Here is an 18,608-nt window from a genome sequence, read left to right on the forward strand (position 1 = left end):
TCTCTCAGTCACAATGGGCCACTCATCATTTTTCAAACAAGCTTCTTTTTATGGATAAATAAAAATACTTTTACTGATGTGTGATCTTCTTATGTGCCACTGAGTTCAACAAGACTTATTTTCTGATACACCCCCTAATTTAGGAGTATGCCTCTTTTTTAATTCCTGAATAGGCAGGTGTAGAATTGTATGGGACAGTCCTCAGTAGACAATGGAAATGGTTACCGCATAGGGCTGACTGCAATTCAAACCCCAATTGGGGAATTGCAGGACTTTAAAGTGTGTCAGGACATCTGCAATATACAGCTCATGCCAGCTGGTACAGGCAAATCACCAGGCCTGATGCCATCAGGAGATGATAGTGGGGCTAGTTTGGGATCCAGGGCTGTCTCAGCCCTCACATTTGGGGGCTTTCTGCAGGCTGATGCCAGTGAGGATTTGACATCATTCCACAGGTGGATGGCCAACACAGTTGGGAGTACGTCCTCTGCTTAATGGATGACTAGCATATTGACCTCAAACAGATGAAGCACTTACAATTAAACGAAGGGAAAGTAGCAACTGTTAAATGCCTCTAGTACCTGCCCAAAGTCCAAATTCTCTACACAGCTGTGCAGCCAAAGCCTATTCATGTTTATACAGAAATGTGTTCTGCTGGGACCAATGGTGCTACTTCCAAGTAACAGCATATAACCAGAGCCTTTTTTTACCCTGAGGGTGGGTAAAGCATGGTCTTGTGGGTAACTTTCTGGGAATCAGATGCCTACTTATGGGTAGGGCCAGAGACAAGAGATGGTGGAGCCAACATATGCAACTCTTACATTTGAACACTAGGTCTCACAGCCCAGCCATGTAAAAGGCTGATATTTCTATACACCCATTACAACTTAAGGACACATTCCATCCAAGCAAAAGCACTCAAGGAGGGCAGGGATCAAGCTCTGAGGGCGGGCTGCTTCCTGCGGAAAGTCTCCAGAACTAGACAAATATAAAGTCCTGGAGGACTGCATCCAGACCCTAGGCCTGAGGTTTCCCATGGATTTCAGCTATGCAGTAGGATCCTAAACCTGCCCACTCAGACCTAAGTCCCATACAAGTTTAATGAGACGTACTGGTTATTGTTATTTTGTGTTCTCATTGCAGTAAACCGCCCTGGCATCTTTGGATGAAAGGCGGTATATAAATTCAATAAATAATAATCCCAAGCATGCGTGCGCTAAATCCCACCCCCTGCAAACAAGCGGGTTCCTCAGAGCCATCTTCTCCCTTAAGGCTGCCTTGTGGGTGGGGGGCAGTTGGGCAATTTTAGACGGGGCACACAGGGGGCCACCCTAGATGGAACCTGCATTTCCTCACGATGCAGCAAGCTAGTCAGTCAGTCAGTTTGTGCGAGACAGAGAGAAGGAGAAGCCTACCAAGCCGGGCCAGTTTGCTGCTGCTGCTGCTGCTGGGCGAAAAGAACAACAGGAGCGGCGGTCGCCGCCAGCCAGGCCACGGGGCGGGCGCGAGGGCCCACGCCCCTTCGGCGGAGGCGCCTCAGGTGCGCGAGCATGTGCAGAAGGGGAGGCCGAGGGCCGCCCTCGCGCGCGGCGCCGGGGAGGAGGGCGGGCAGCCGAGGCTGTATCTCTTGGGCGCAGATCCCTCCCTCCGTCCCTCCTCCCGCTCCTCGTGTCTCCTCCCCCGGCGTTGGGCGGCTGCTGCTGCTGCTGCTTCGAGCGAGCTGCCCTCCCTCTCCGTCTCTCCCTCTTTCCCTCCGCCTCCTCGCGAGCTGGTTTTCTCCTGGCTGTTGCTGCCGCCGCCGCTGCTGCCGGCTGTTTTCCTCCCGCCGCTGTTTCGGCCTGAGAGAGGGGAAAGCGGCGGCGACGTGACGTTTCCCTTTGACACATAAACAAGGTAAGGCGGGAGGGAAGCACTGGCGGGGGGGGGGGGGAGGCGGCGGTAGGAAAGCGAAGGGCTGAGTCCCGGGGGTCACTCGGCTCTTCCTCGGCCCCCGACGCGCTCCTGTCGGTCGGAGGCGACGTTGCGGAGCTCTTTCGGCCCGCGGAGAAATGGCAGCGGGAGCTCCGGGGCTGAAACCCGGCCTCGGTGGCGGCTGAGGGGCACAGACCCCTCGCTTTGCCCGCCCCGCTTGAAGAGCGGATGGGCCCGTAGATGGGAAGTCGAGGGACGGAGGTCTCTCTCGCCCCCCCCCCCGCCCCATCATTAGGGTCGACCTCATCGGGAAGACCGGAGTTTTTTTGGTTGGGGGGGAGGGGAGATAATCGGTCTCTTGTCCTCGCACCCGGGTCTTTCCCCCTCTTCACGTTTGTGACCTGGAAGCACGAACAGCGCAAGGCGGGCAAAGGGACGCCGGGCGCAGGCTGGAAAATCCCCGAAGGGACCCCCTTCAGTTGCGTGGGGCGGGGGGAGGGGGAGACCCTGCTCTTGTCAGTGCCATCCCTCCATCGGCTTATATAAGTGTGTGTGTGTAAATGGAAGTCTTCCCGGGTCAGGGGAGGGAGGCTGGGCATAGACTGGCCCTGGAAAGTCCCCTCGGAGTCCTTGCGGGACCCCTCCCTTTCCTCGCCGAGCGATTGTGCAATTGTGTATGCTGCGTGCAAGTGGAGGGGAATGGCAACGGGGAAAGGAAATCCTCTGAGGGATGTGCGATTAAACCAAGGGAAAGCTGGTCTGTCAGGTTTTTGGCTTTTTGGGTCTGTCTGGGGCTGGAGTGCAGAAACAGTGTCATCTTCTCTCCCCTCACCCCCCCCCCAATAATCTATTTGAATATTTGCGGGATACATGAGTCGTGGTGGTGCTGGGGGGAGACATCGGAAGGAATTGCCTACAAAGCGCAAAAAGGGTATCTGAAAAACACTGTACAGTACTAGAAAGTCGTCCCCTCCCCACCCCACCTCCCCCCACCCCCCGCCATCCGTGCAGGCTCGGCTTTGTTGATGGTTCTAGGAAGGGAGGGGATGTGTGGGGTAAGCGAGGCCATCGCCGCCGCCGCTGCCTGGAAGGGAGGCAGCTCCATCCGCGCGTCCCCTGTCAGTTGGGATGGCTCTGCTGGCCTCTCCGCCCTCCCCCGCAAGCCTTTACTTTCAGTTTCTGGTGTCGAGGTTGCCTCCCTTTCCCGGATAAGACTTGCATATGCACATCCTTGGTGGAGCGTCGGTTAAGGCTGCTTCTGTTATCAGAGCGCTTTCCTTCGTGGCTGTGAAAGATAGACTGCGCCCCCCCCCGTTAAACAAAACAAAAACAACCTTGTACCCGCGTGGCTTACAAATATTTTCCACGTCTACGAAGAACGGATGTGGAGCACTGGCCTCTGCACGTGACGGTATTTTAAGGGAGGAGCTGTTGTAAATATGTCCTGACATGTTCTCTTAGCTGTTTGATAGAGGTTCTTTATTAGTCGAGTAGTTCGATGAAGCGATGGCTTGCCTTTGTTGTTGGTGGTGGTCATGGGACCTGAGAGGGAAATCTCACTTATTCTAAACGACCTAGTGCTACTGGTAACTAAAAGGAACCGGTACTCCTTAGTTTCTGGAAGGAGGTGGGAGATTTGCACCTCATATGGTTGCAACTCTTTTCAGCTGTCATTACTTTGTGGGACTTGTTTAGTGGAAGTACTTGCTCATATCCACATGTTGCTGAAGTAAATTGTAAAGGATTGAGACGAAGAAATCATAATGAAAGTGGACCTCCTTATTGTACATTTAAATTATATTTTAAAGGATTGAAAGAATTTTTTTGAAATAGATGTAAGATGACAAGAGACTTGAATTTCAAAGTAATTATTAGTAGTTTAGCATGCAGGCTGTGCAAGAGATGTACAGTATCAGCTATAGCATATAGACATACAAATAGTGTTAAATTTCATGACAGTTGTAATTGTGGTGTTGACAATAGAGATCAATGACATTGATCTCTATTTTAATTTTTCAAGTGCTACTGGAATATTTGGATGGAAGAAAATGCATCTGTCGCTTAAGGATATTCTGCAAAATCATGTGTCAGCATGTGTATAAAATTGTATTGCTGAGGCTGATTTATCAAGCAATTAGAGCAATTTTAAAAGAAACTTTAAGTCCAATTTTCTTGTCTTTGTTCATGTGATTCACTTGTTTGCATCTTTTTCTGTCGCTCTTGTGTTTGTATCAGTATATGCTGTTTTTTTTTAAAAAAATATTATTAGTTAAAACAAACCATTATGCACATTATCTGTATACCTTGAGCAGAAATGAACCATAAATTGAGTGTTGGATCCAGACTTACACTTGGGTCCCAACAAAAGCATTTAGTCATGGTATAATTCTTATTGAAATCAATGGAACTTGAATGCAGCCCAGTTTGGTACAGGAGTGGGACCCTTCTGTCTGGGGGAGCCATCTCTCTCCAGTCCTTGGGACTCTCCCTAGGTCATGCCTCTGACTGGCCCTGCTATTCAACCTCCCCAATTGCTTTACTTCATTGGAATGTGTCCTTGAACTGCGGGGAAGCTTACTTGTTTAGACGGGGTTGGAGAGAAAACCACTGACTTTTGTGCAGCTTGAATGCAGCTTAGTGTAAGGGTTGCATCTGTTATGCTACCCATTCCCCACCCCCACCCATGCAAGTTTTTCCACAGGGAAAAGAGCCCCACTCTTGCTTCTGTAGATACCAGCTAAAATGATAACTTTTTCATCCCAACCACAACTGGTAGTAGGTGTGTGCATGTACGAATGATGACCTTTAGCAGAGAGCAGGACAAAAGTTCTGTCTTTCTTCTGCTTCTTGATCTCTGTGGCTTTTGATACCATTGGCCATGGTTACCCTGCTAGACTGGCTCTGTGGCATGGGAACTGGGGGGTGGGGAGGTTGGTGGCGACACTGTATTACAGGGATTCTGGTCCAACCTTCGGGACAACGTACTGGGAGAGTGCTTTTCAATCACTTGAAAGTTACACTATGAGGTGCCACAGGACACTATTCTGTCTCCAGCACTGCTTAATGTCTGCATGAACCTGCTGCAAGTGGTCTTTGGAGTTTTTGGCCAAGGTACCATCGGTATGTTGATAATACTAATCTCTGTTTCTCTATAACACCTGAATCAAGAAAGGCTGTGTGGGCCCTGGACTGGTGCCTGGATGCAGTGGTGGGAAGGATGAGGGGAAATAAATAGAGCTTGAATCCTAGCAAGGCAGAGGTATTGGTTGAGTGGCTCCTGTGGCTGAGAAATTGGACACTTGACTGCCCTTGACAGGGTTGCACTCCTCCTGAGGGAGCAGATACGGTTTGGGGGTGTTTCTGGATCCAGTTTTGTCAGTGGAGGCATAGGTAGCCTCCGTGGTTAGAAACACCCTTTACCAGTTGCAACTGGTGCAACTGGACTCTGGGAGAGCTTGACCACAGTAGTTGGATTGGATTGGATTACTATAATGCAGGCTATTGGAGCTTCCCTTGTGCTTGATCTGCGGTTAGTGCAAAGTGCTACAGCATTGTTGTGGACAGGAGTGAGACCCTGACAGCATATAAATCTGTGCTGGTTACCTGTTGCTAAGTTCAAGGTGTTACTATTAGGATTGCCTTACTCTATATATGCTCACTGAACCACTATGATATGCAGAACTGACAATGTTAAAAGGTGCCATGCAATACCTGTTCCACACTTGGATATTTTAGTGTGGCCGCACCTACATTTGGAACTCTTTGCTTATGGACATCAGGTGCCTTTGTTATACTCTTTTTGGCACCTGCTTAAAACATATTTGTTTAGGGAAGCCTAATCAGACATGTGGAAATTATACACATTTTATTTATTTAGCCATTGTTGATTTTAATTCATCTTTTGAATGTTTTATATATTTGTTTGTAACTTTTTTTGCAAACAAATTTAATTTTTTTTGTGAACCTCTTGGAGGGTTTTTTTAAAATAAAAAAATCAAGCAGTGTGTCTATAGATACTGTACAATTTTCTGAATATTAAAGTAATCATCAGACAGTGTCTGACACTGAAATGCAATTCTCCTTGTGTTATATCCACACAGTTTTGCAATTGTCTTGAAATACATCTTTATTACATTGGTATATCATTGTGGCAGTATTCTTCAGTCTTAGCATACCCAAGACCGACCTTTAATCCCAACCTGTAATATGAGACCCAGTTTACATTATTTATTGCATATGTCTTTCTTTTTCTCTAGGATGATCAGGTGCAAATGAGAATAGCAGGGCTCCTGCAACTTTAACAGCTGTGTAGAAAGGGGAGATTTCAGCAGATGTAACTTGCAGGGATGAGAGATGCTGCACTGCTGAAATTATCTCTGCTCTGCAGCTGTTGGTGGTACAGGAGTCTGATAACTCTTATATTTGTTAAAAACCAAATAACAACAAAAAGGCAACAGTACAGGTGCCACTGGTACAAGCTGCCTTTGATTCCCGAACCACCAATCATCTGTAGGAATGAAAACAACACCTATTAATTTGAATACCCTGCATTTAGAAATGAAAAACAGAAGACTGCAGTGGGCCTTAATTTTTTTATATAAAACCAAATCCTCCAAATATCTATAGTCAACAGGCAGTACACACACACTCTCTTTCTCTCTGTGTGTCTTTAAAGTTTCTGTGTGGTTAAGTTTGACCTTGTACGTGCAGGGTACATGCTGCTTTCAAGTTTTTACCATAGATAAGGTACCGGTATATAGCTAATAATGATTCGACTTAACAAAAGAGCTAAAGTCCCACTGCCTTCAAAAAACAAGCTACAGTACTGTACTTAACTGTCTTTTGCGGAAAATGAATCTAAAGCAAGGGGAGGCAATGTTATTTCTATCGGTTTTATATAAACCTGAATGTCATTTTCTTTGCTTTTTTGCATGGTAATTGTAGCCAGTTTGTCAGCTGGTCATTCTTGGGGAGAAGTCATAATGATGTGTATATGGACTATGGACTTAATTTTAATTTACTCTTTGTTATTTCATTTACATTGTCTTTGTCAGAGATGTGAAATTTCTGGAGATTTTGAATGAGTGAACAAACTTCTGTTTTTTTGTAGAAAAAACTTTCTATGTGGTAGTATCAAACCTTCTGTTTCTTATCTCAAGGATATGAAATTCATTGTTCATATTTTATGTAGTAGTTGCCATGTAAAATACTACCTTGAAATATCTGGTTTGTTGTATTTATGGGATAAAGTACCGGTATAATTTTTTGGTGGTACAATGCAATCCAATGCAACCCCAGTTGTTTCAGAGGGATATAAAATCCTTTAAATATTCCATGTATAAAACGTTTGTTTTATTTAAACGCTTACAGTAGTTATAAATATACGCAGTGTTTGAAATAGACCTGCACAAGGATGCCTCCTAACAGCCCCAAGCCTATGTATATTTATCCAGCAATAAGCCCTGCTTGGCCTGTAATCTTTGCACATTTACATGAGAGTAAGTTCTGTTGAGCATGGTGGTAGTTACTTCGGAGCAAAAATGCATGTCTTTTGCCAGCTGACAAATAGGAAAAAATAAAATGTGCAAATAGACACACTCATTACTGTGGTAAACAAAAAAGGAAGGTCACATTTTTTTTGGCTCAGGACTGTTGAGCAGAAATGAAAAAAAAAATACCCTCTTTTTTCAAAGAGAAAAACAAAAATGGAACATCCACATAATGCATTTATGTAATTATATTATCCCCCCCCCCCAGCTATGTACCTTCCAAGCTGGTATAACATGCATCTGATGAAGTGGACTTTAATCCACACGTTTGTTAGTCTTTTGGGTACCACAAGACTCTTTGAAATTTTACTCTAAATCATCAGTAATGATGAAAAAAGGGCTCTCTCCTACAGAAGCTCATGGCTTTGTTATTCTTTTGCTTTAGCACAGTAACAAAGCCACCCCTCTGAAAATAGCCATACCTTCATTCTGAAAGAAAAAATATTTGAGTGTTCTTTGTCCCCGCTGCCTCACACAGTTGGACCATAAGGAAAAATGTGTGTTCTAACTTTTCTCATCCCTGTCTTGTTTTTAGTATCTTCCTCCACCAATGCAGATGAAAAGTTAAACCTAAAATATTATGCATATATTGATAGCAACACATTGTCATGATTGGTTCTGGTGATTACTGTCTTCCTGTGTAAAACAGGCTTCCACATCTTCAGATTGATGGGGGACTTATGGAGATGGTCCACCATTGGAGACTGATCCACTTGGGTCAACTTGGCTGTTTGGTTTAGTGAGGAGTAGTGTAAAATTAAACTTCCTGAGCAGTGCTGTTGAAAGAATGGCTGAATCTGATGAAGCATGCAGTGGAGTCTGTTTGCAGGCCCATGAGTTGAGTGATGTCAGCAATGAAATCTACCTTTTTGGCCACAATTATATCCCCTGAATCACATCCAGTGGGTTTCTTCTGGTTAGGGAAGGTCTTCTATGCCAATAATGTTCTCTACCAAAAGGTGAGCCAGCGATGATCTCTGTCCTTTCTTAGTTCTATGCTGTGACTTGAACACAACAATTCTGTTAAGGGTACTGGTTGCCTGATACTGTGAAGGCCACCCCACATACCTTGACTCACATGGATATTAAAGTCAGTTAGGAACAACCAATAGATTGTGTAATGTCTCCCTAGAGAGCAGGATAGTGACCTATTAGTCCTTAAGAAGGTAGTGGTTTGTCACTTTCTCAAGAAGTCATCATTATTTGTATTTGGTTTTTATGTAGGTGTCTCAAGCAGTACAGTTTAACTGTTTATGTTTATTATGAAAAATGTCTAGATAAGTGGTTCCCAAATAGCTAAGTACTGTACTGTGGATGCCCTGTTTTTAAAAAGCCAAGCCATGGACCCCATATTTTTGAAATTTTTGAAATTTCTATGGTAGTTTTTGTTATATAAATGGTGCCACAGATCCCCTAGGTGGGTTACATGGACCACCAATTTGGAACCACTTGCCTAGATAATTTAATTTACAAGGCATCTCATAAACACAGGAAGTAAAATAATAAATATAGAAGTATGCAGTGGTGATTTAACTACCTTTAGACTTGTCTGCATCTAGCTTCCCTTTTCCTGGAGAAGCACTGGGAGTATGTGATTGCAGTAGGAGAGTATCTTCATCTTGAGGCAATGCAGGAGTGTTGATAGTAGTCAAATGCTCAGCAGCTTTTGGTGTTGCAGATGCTGCTAATTATGCTGTTTTGCAATGGCTTCAGTTCTTAAATGGGGTAATGAGTCTTTTTCTCCAGTGGTTCAAATCTTTTGTGTCTGTTAAATGCAGAATGTGGTTACTAGGGATGCTACCTCAGCCCTCTAGACATTTTGTTGCTCAGTCCCAAGTGGATTGGTGTTGGTTCTGATTTTGTTTGACATCCATATGAAACTATTGGGTGAGATAATGTGCAGTGTTGGAATGATGCATCATCAACAGGCTGACATCTAACACTATATTTTAGTCACTGAACACCTAGGTGTTTCTATGTCTGTTCAGAATCAATGTCTGGAAGCAGTGCATAGTGGGTCAGGTGGAGGAGGGTACATAGTATGAAATTTTGATCTGTGCCTAGTTTTTATATACAGGCAATTCCTTATTTGTGTACATTCAGTATTTGTGTGACTGCTGACATGTGTGCCATTTCCTGCACAGCAAGGGCACTTGTGTGTGTCCTGCTGATGTGCATGGTGCCTCTAAACGCAACCCATGCATAAACGAAAAGTTGCCTGTATTTCCAAGCAAACGTTAATATTACTTTTACTCTATTTCCCCTATAGAGTGCGTGATTTCTTAGTGGAATTTAATGGCTTATGCAAACTGAAGCCTATGTGAGTACAAAAAGGAATTTAGTCTTCAAAAACTAGTCATGAATAATTTGATGTTGTTCCCACAAATGCTAATTACACTTACTGAGAGAACAGTTGTGTCTGACCTTGAGGCTTTACATCACTTGGGGCAACCAGAAGCCATAAAAGGCATCTGATTTGTATCTCTTTTGCTTCAACAGATCTTGTGTAGTGTAAACAGTATGGAGCTTGATAACTTCAGTTCTTTTCCCTTTGAGGGTATTGCTCAGGAAAGGCAGAGAGGAAAACATCTTGTCTTGTATGATATATTGACAAAATTTGATCGCTCAGTCACACTTCAGAAGAATCCAGGATATGGGTTAATAACCACTCTGAGTCCCAGCTGCAGGGATCATTCCTTGCTAAGACTGAGACTAACTGTAGAGGAAGAAAAAGGAACATAGCATGCTTTTCCAGCAGTATGTGAAGTTGTCCCTCAGGCTAAGGAATCCAATAGGCTCTTGTATTCAGATCTTTACCTACCTACTGATAGTCTGATCGTATTCAAAGTCAGTTTGAGTTCAATGGGGCTTACTCTGTGCATATCACATGCTAAGATTCCAGCATAGAAGCCACCTTCTCCAAGTTTCTTTCTGAGTAGCGTTTGGAAGCACATGTTTTTAAAATTGCTATTTCCTCTTTAGGAGCAGATTTTGCACAAATAAAGTGTAGCCATAACTATCTCCTCAGCTAATTATCCATGCAAACTATTAAGCAATCCATTAAAAAGTTAAGCATGCCTTCAAAGAATCATCCTTTGTTGCTTCAGTCTTCCTGGCCTTACAACTCCAGTCATGCTATAGATAACTAGAGCTTCATTAACACGTGACCCCAAAATTTTGGGTCCTTTCCAAACTGATGCCAAAGTTTTGTGCTAGTTTTGTACCGCCAATCCTACATTTTGTGCTGCCCCCAAACTGAGTAATTGACACTCAAACTGGGGCCAAAAGGTTACCTCAAAATACATTTGCAGGGGATTCAGCATACTACCAACTACAAACCTAACCTTGGTGCTGTCGACGGTGACCCTTTGCTGGCGGAGGAGCTTAACTTCTTCTTTGCTCGCTTCGAGAAGGAGCCACCTGAGACGCCGGTATTACAGCCACCAGCCCATAGGGGCCCCTCATTCACTGTAGAGGAGCATGAGGTGAGACAGGTATTGAGGATGGTGAATCCGAGGAAGGCTGCTGGACCTGATGGCATCACGGGAAAGGTGTTGAAGGGCTGTGCGGATCAGCTGGCGAGGGTCTTTACTAAGATCTTCAACAAGTCCTTACACCAGTCTATTGTCCCACCCTGCCTGAAGTCGTCAACTATTGTTCCTCTGCCTAAAAAATCCACAATCAGTAGTCTGAACGACTACAGACCAGTTGCACTGACTCCAATCATCATGAAGTGTTTTGAGAAACTGGTGCGCCGTCACATTATTTCCTGTCTTCCATCAACTTTTGACAACTACCAGTTTGCATACAGGGCAAATAGATCCACGGAAGACGCTATCACTACCACTCTCCATGCTGCTCTGTTCCATCTGGAGCAGCCGGGGAGTTATGTGAGGCTGCTGTTTGTGGATTTTAGCTCTGCTTTTAACACTATCCTCCCCCATAGACTGGTATCCAAGCTAGAGGCGATTGGACTCTCCAACTCCACCTGTCTCTGGGTTTTGGACTTTTTGTCAGAACGTTCTCAGAGGGTTAGAGTAGGGTCACATATGTCCACAGCCCTTAGCCTTAACACCGGCTCACCACAGGGTTGTGTGTTGAGTCCCCTGCTCTATACTCTCTATACGTATGATTGTACAGCCATTTATTCCAGCAACAAAATCATCAAGTTTGCTGATGACACTACGGTGGTGGGGCTCATTTCAGGAGGGGATGAGTCCGCCTATCGGGACGAGGTGGAGCGGCTTTGTGCTTGGTGTGGAGAGACCAAGGAATTGGTGGTGGATTACAGGAAAAAAAAGGCGGACATTCAGCCCTTGTATATCAACGGGGAACGGGTGGAGAGGGTGGCGGAATTCAGGTTTTTGGGAGTGACTATCGATCAGGGCATGACTTGGAGCGCAAATACTACTGCTCTGGTGAAGAAGGCCCAGCAGAGAATTTATTTCCTCAGACTTTTAAAGAAGAACAATCTGAGTGAGAGACTGCTGGTGTCCTTCTACCGAGGCTCCATAGAGAGCATTCTCACATACTGTATTTGTGCCTGGTTCTCCAGCTGTACAGCTAGGAAGAGGAAGGTGCTCCAGAAGGTCATAACCACAGCCCAAATGATTATTGGTCATCCCCTCCCATCTTTGGAAGAACTGTACGGTTCCCGTTGTCTTAGGAAAGCAAACAATATCCTGCAGGATGCATCTCACCCGGGACACAGTCTGTTTGTACTACTGCCTTCTGGCAGGAGATACAGAAACATCAAGTCAAGGACAAATAGACTGAAAAATAGTTTCTATCCAAGAGCTGTGGCCTTCTTAAATGCAGTAACTCGATAGTGTGACCTGGGAGTTTGATGGGTGTGGGTGTGGGTGTGGCTGGAATGTGGTTTGTTTGGTTGTTGTTGTTGTGTTGCTTTTGTTGTTTTTAAGGGATGGCATCCAATTTCGTTGCACTTGTACAATGTTGCACTTGTGTAATGACAATAAAGAATCTATCTATCTATCTATCTATCTATCTATCTATCTATCTATCTATTACTGTATGTTCACATTAGGAGCTTAGAACACAGTGAGGTAATTTTCCCCACACTACATTTCAGGCCACATTTGCATGGTGGTGGTGGTGGTGGTGGTGGTCACATCAGAGATGGGGCAGATATGTTTTCACCCAACATGGATGATGATTTGGGTTCCCTAGCTGTTGCAACTCCCTCAGAACTCACATTAAGCTGTCACTTGTGCATGTGTGACAGCTGCTAGCATAGCTGGCAACTTTTCCCTTTTCTTGCAAGGAATCCTATTCGGAATAAGGGCATTTCTCTTTAAAAAAGGGAAATGTTGATAAGCTATGGCTGCTAGAGTATTTCACAATACTGCTTGCTTCTCATTCAGTTTTCTAGCTGGATTAAAGTTGGTTTGAGATAAAACATATCAAACAACTTTTATTTGTTAATAAACTACAGGATTGATATAAATTGTGGCAAATGTGTGAATGCAGCTTCAAAAACTAGCAGTTCGAATGCACTGTATTATTATATTATAACATATACTATCAGATTTATGTTATTTTAGTTGTTTCTCTTTCAAAGTAACGGAAAGTGACTTACATTAAAAGATGCATGTGGAAAAAACAGTAATGTGAACATATGCTAGCTGTAAGCATCTCTCTCTTGACTTCAAACATACTTCCTAGAGAATAGGTCATCTTTAGACACCTGATTAAGAAGATATGTACGTACCCAAATGGCAAAGCTGTTGAGAACAAATTATCTGCTGGTTTTTGTGTGTGTGGCATTTTGTCAACTTCTGTTGCTGAGATAGCAAGTAATCTGGTTTTTTAATGTATCCCCTGTGCTGCTTGTTGGTTTGGAAATTTGATCTATTTTAAAGTAGTATGTATTTTTTAAGAGTGAGATAGCTATTGGAATATCAGGAAATGTGTGAATTTTATCTCCCCCCCCCCTCCCATCTTACTATGTTTTTAGTAGAGGGGGAAATTGTGTTATTATTTATTTATAAAAATATTTATATACTGGAGTATTGTAAAAATATATCACAGCAGTTTACAACAGTATAAAAACAAAATCGAACATTAACATCATAAAAAGTTAAAAGCAAATTAAAAGCAAAAAGAAATAAACAACAAGCTTCAGTAGACCATTTTTGGGGATGTACCCTTAATTGCCTGACTAGGCTATTCCTGGCAAAATAGAAAAGTTTTCAGCAGGTGTTTAAAAGTTGGCATAGAAGGTACCTGCTGATGTGAACAAAGCTACTTACCGGTAAGTTGTACTCCCACTACCTTCCAGCATGTGTCAGAGGAAGAGATCAAAACTATCAGCTTCCAGGTTTAAACTAACCACCACTTGCTACATAGACCTACAATTAGTTTAAATTGTGGTTTATTCAAACAAAACAAGACAACAAAGCCTTGTAGAAACTTAAAGACTTTTATGGACTTCATATGTACTTTATGCAGTGTTTTTTTCTGCAGGGGGGGACGACGACGCAGGGGTACGCATAACCCTAAACATTTTGTAAATCTTTGGACTTTTGTCCATTTACTGTATTTATTTTTCCAAATTTGAACTATAAAATGGGGATTTTCTTGAGTCAAAATGAGAGTACCCCTAAACATTTTCTTTTAGAAAAAAAGCACTGACTTTATTAAGTTTTATCCTGAGTTACAGGTAGGGTGTGTGTGTGTGTGTGTGTGTGTGTGTACACACACGCATACACACATCTCTGTGAGATTTTCTGGATGGAGATCGTAAACAGTGACGTCAGAGGAAAACAGAAATCATTCCCCACACCCTTTTAAAAGCAGTGACTCAGAGGCTGTCACAAAATGCAAGATTCAGTCAATCCCACTATTGCTTAATTCTGGGCAGTTTTCTGTTCAGAGTTTTACATACACAATGCAGCACTGTACTTAGGATTCAAACTTATGCAGGAAATTGCCATTGAAATTTGATGCTAAATGTTTGGTCATTAGAGTTGTTTATCAGTAACCCCTTCATTGCTTCCAGAAGTACACATCTGTCGTGAGTTTGTCAGGAGTTTGGGAGGTATGATGGAGAGTGTGGTCTGACCCTGAAGAGTGGGAGGAGCTTGAGGAGTGAAAGCTAGAGGACGCTGGAGAGGGTCCAAATAGGGTGGTTGTCATGGATTCTGAATCCCAAGAGACATCTGATCCAGCAGAGGGTCCCAATTGGTTAGGGGGTTGAGAGCTGCCCTTTGAGAGTTGCTCATGGAAACTCTCAGAAGTCCCTCCTGTTACCACTGGGACATGCACCCAGTGGCGTAGCGTGGGTTGTCAGCACCCGGGGCAAGGCAAGTAATTTGTGCCCCCTAACCCGTGGATTTGCGCCCCCTAACCCCCAGATGTTGCGCCCGGTGTGGCCGGCCCCCCCTGCATCCCCCACGCTACGCCACTGCATGCACCTCCTTAGCTTTTGCTGCTGAGGAGCGCCTTCCAGTGCCTCCCCCTTCAGGGAAGGGAGCTAGGAGTAGATCTCTGTCACGTAGAACACAGGGACATCAGTGTTCACAAACCTCAGCTAGCCAGCCCAAGAGGAGGAATGCCCATTTGCTTGCCACGATAAATGATGTGCAGCAGGCATTCCTTTATTTAAAAGGAAGGTGTAGGGAGCTTGTTGCTTGCTGGTTCAATGTCTTAGCTCTTGCCTAGCAATGCCTTTGACTTCTCATGCAACTTCTGATCCTTGCAACTTGTCACTTTCCTTGTGTACCATTCTAATCTCAAAGCAGGACAAGAACCTTGCAAGGTGTTACACTTTTCTGTTTCTGGTCTGGTGAGGGACGATACACACCAAATTCACCCTTTCCAGCTCTTAGCTAAGAAGCTCCTTTCAGCCGTTCTCCTTAAGTGCTTTTGATTTTCAGTTTAAGATCTCTTAAAAATATTGAAGTTAAGATCTCAACATTCTGATTTGTAGTGAGCCCAAGGTGCTTTTTCAAAAAAGTTTAGTAACCAAAGAATTGTGCAAGATTACTTGTGCAAAGCAATAGGCTATGTCATTGCTACTCAAAGTGGTGGTCCATGGACCAGTGATGGTTCACGAGGCATTGGTTGCTGGTCCACAACAACTCCGCTGCCGCCCTGGCTGGATGGGACACTTCAGGGACCAAATATGATACTAGTCCCTGGCATATTGGGGTTGGGGGAAATGCCAGTCCACCACATCAGGTAGTCCAGTGCTTCTCAAACTATGTGTCTTCTCATACATACCCTCTAAAATGTATCACAGAGGAGCTACTTTATTCCACAAGATGTGTTTGTAAACTAGAAAACATTTTGGGATGTGTAAACTAACTGGTCATTATATAGCAATTATATCCAGATTTAATACAATTCTTGTTGTTGAATTTTGTAGAAGGGCAGTCACCCCCATTAAGTATATGCTTTTATTAATTTGTCAGATATGGAATCAACAATTGCAACAGTACACTATAAGTTCAAAATCTGGATCTTAATTGTATAGGAAGAAAGTGACTATGTGAAAGTGAGATAGAAAAGATAAATTTAGATACATGTTATTTGGGAGTTGGGGAACTGAACTGAAACAGTTCGTTCTGATTAATGTATACTTGTGGAATTGTATAATACAGTATTCTTAAAATTAGTGAAATCTGCATACTTATCTAATCAACTGAAACATAGTTGTAAAATAATGTTTCCACACAGACATTATCATCATCATCATTATTATTTTGTTTTGTAAAGTAGGTGTCTGCTGTGGGGACATTGAGGGTGTCCATATGGAGGAGAAGCAGGATAGGTGATAGTCTTTACTAATTGTAGTATGTTTCATAACCCTGAATTCCCTTAAGCAAGGAGTGTACATATACAGTGGTACCTCAGGTTACAGATGCTTCAGGTTACAGACTCTGCTAACCCAGAAATAGTACCTCGGGTTAAGAACTTTGCTTCCGGATGAGAACAGAAATCGTGTGCCAGCAGCGCTGCGGCAGCGGGAGGCCCTATTAGCTAAAGTGGTACTTCAAGTTAAGAACAGTTTCAGGTAAAGAACACACCTCCGGAATGAATTGAGTTCTTAACCTGAGGTACCATAGTACAACTTCATGCATGCTATCAAGGAATATGCCTGGCAGTAAAGGGTAGTGCACAGACACTAGCCCTGGGCCCGCTGTGACAGGAAATTGTCTTGCACAGCATGCTTCTCCTCTAGTCAACACAGTAAACTGTCAGATTGGACAACAGTGGGAAGGATGTGCTAACAGGCTTCCTGGGAGCCTCTTGGTCATCACCTTTAATTGCTTCAGCAGCAAGAAACAACTAGCTTCTGCTCCTGAAGCAAGTAAGTGAGGAGAATTGGGTTCAGAATAAATTCCTATTTCACCTGCTCTTTCTGAGCCCAGGTTTGCTTTCCCTCTTCCTTTTTAATACAGAGGAGACAGCCTCTCTTTGCTGCTGACGCAGTTGCAATGGGGGTGGCGGGGATTTGTGTTGGGAGTCCTTTATCCTTCCCTTTTGTAAATGACAATCTTTGTAATTACAATTTCATTGAAGACAGTGTGGTTGGTATTAAAGTATTTTAAAAATATGTAAGAATATAGGGGAAACCTTATGAAGTATATCAGTAGTAGATCCAGCTCAGCGCTCTACACCGAGCAGTAGCTAGATAAGATTGCTTGGTTTCATGTGCACAGGATATGAATAATTTGGCATTTATTTATTGAAAAGTCTGTAGGTCAGGTCACAGCTACTGTATGACTTTAATAAAAGCAACAATTTATGAATATGTAGCTCCTGAAATAATAACAAAGCATGAAAAACGTACGCTAGACAAGGGTAGCTGAAAATTGAAGTAATTCTTGTATAGTTAAACTTATTGCAAGGGAATGAGTTCTCCACATAAGTATAAATTTTGGAACTGTCATATGATGGCAAACAGATGCAGGCTTCCTCATCCTTGTGCCCTCCAGGTTCAACTCCCATCATCCCTGACCTTTGGCCATGCTGGCTGTGGCTGATGGGACTTCTTGTCCAAAACATATGGAGGCCACTAGATTAGGGAAGGCTACGTTTTACAAATGACAGCTGTATTATTTGATCATATTAGTGTCAACCAATGCCCTATTTTCATGTACAGTTGTAACACATTTCTATAAGCAATAGCATTAAAAATAGTTGCATATACCAATGTTTTTTATGCTCCCTCTTTCAGGATTTGTGGCACCAGAAGGGAAGAAGGTTGATTTTGCAAAGATTCTACTCGGTTTACGAAGTTCCTGTATCTCAAGCTTTCTGTGTTACCAGTAAACATCATTGAGAAGATTTACATATTTTGCTACTAGCCTTCTAATCTTCCCAGGGAATGCACCATGACATCAGCAGCAGTTGACAGTGGAGGCTCAGGTCTTGAGTTTGACAGCAATGGAGTACAAATTCAAGGCCAGGTCAGAAAATGATGTACAACCTTTCTTCATGTGATCTTTGTAAATGCTAATTGTGGATACAAATGAAACATGTAATGGGATAGGATCATGCCCTAGTTCATGCTCAGGGAGAAAAGAGAACTGTTGTGTCAGATAGATTACAGGTTTTGCCTTGGGGGAATGTGCCTCAGAGCATTTATTTGAATGTAAGTGCTAGATTCATTAAAATAACTTGATATTTAGAACAGTCTCTGAAGCCATATGCGGGCTATGAGAATTACTGCAGTTTTTGAAAAACAAGAACTTGCCTACCTTGCTTCCAAGATAAGTTGGTAATTACACACATCTGTTAAAAACATTCAAATACGTGGGCAAGGTAAAGGAATGAGCAGTGATGAAAAGCCCAGATCTGAGCTACATGTTTATCACATTGAAACTGATAGGACTTTAAACTGTGCAACTTTGGTAAAGGTAAAGGTAAAGGTACCCCTGCCCGTACGGGCCAGTCTTGCCAGACTCTGGGGTTGGTGCGCCCATCTCACTCAAGAGGCCGGGGGCCAGCGCTGTCCGGAGACACTTCCGGGTCACGTGGCCAGCGTGACATCGCTGCTCTGGCCAGAGCCAGAGCCAGAGCCAGAGCCGCACACGGAAACGCCGTTTACCTTCCCGCTAGTAAGCGGTCCCTATTTATCTACTTGCACCCAGGGGTGCTTTCGAACTGCTAGGTTGGCAG

General features: G+C 43.6%; 1 protein-coding gene across 2 annotated transcripts in view; it reads left to right on the forward strand.

Moving 5' to 3' along the window:
* Positions 1–1,518: 1,518 nt before the first annotated feature.
* Positions 1,519–18,608, forward strand: part of ELF2 (E74 like ETS transcription factor 2) — a 42,327-nt gene continuing 25,237 nt past the window's right edge. The window contains exons 1-2 of one of the 2 annotated variants that reach the window (XM_083755729.1): positions 1,519–1,893; positions 17,665–17,896. In XM_083755729.1, coding sequence (XP_083611855.1) covers positions 17,822–17,896 — 75 coding nt within the window. In that variant the 5' untranslated portion in view covers positions 1,519–1,893; positions 17,665–17,821. Of the gene's footprint in view, positions 1,894–16,204; positions 16,255–17,664; positions 17,897–18,608 lie in introns of those variants that run through there. The other variant, XM_083755730.1, reaches the window with a different exon arrangement.

The sequence above is a fragment of the Podarcis gaigeae genome (assembly GCF_964106915.1).
Source record: "Podarcis gaigeae genome assembly, chromosome: 9".
In the NCBI taxonomy this organism is placed as follows: domain Eukaryota; kingdom Metazoa; phylum Chordata; class Lepidosauria; order Squamata; family Lacertidae; genus Podarcis; species Podarcis gaigeae.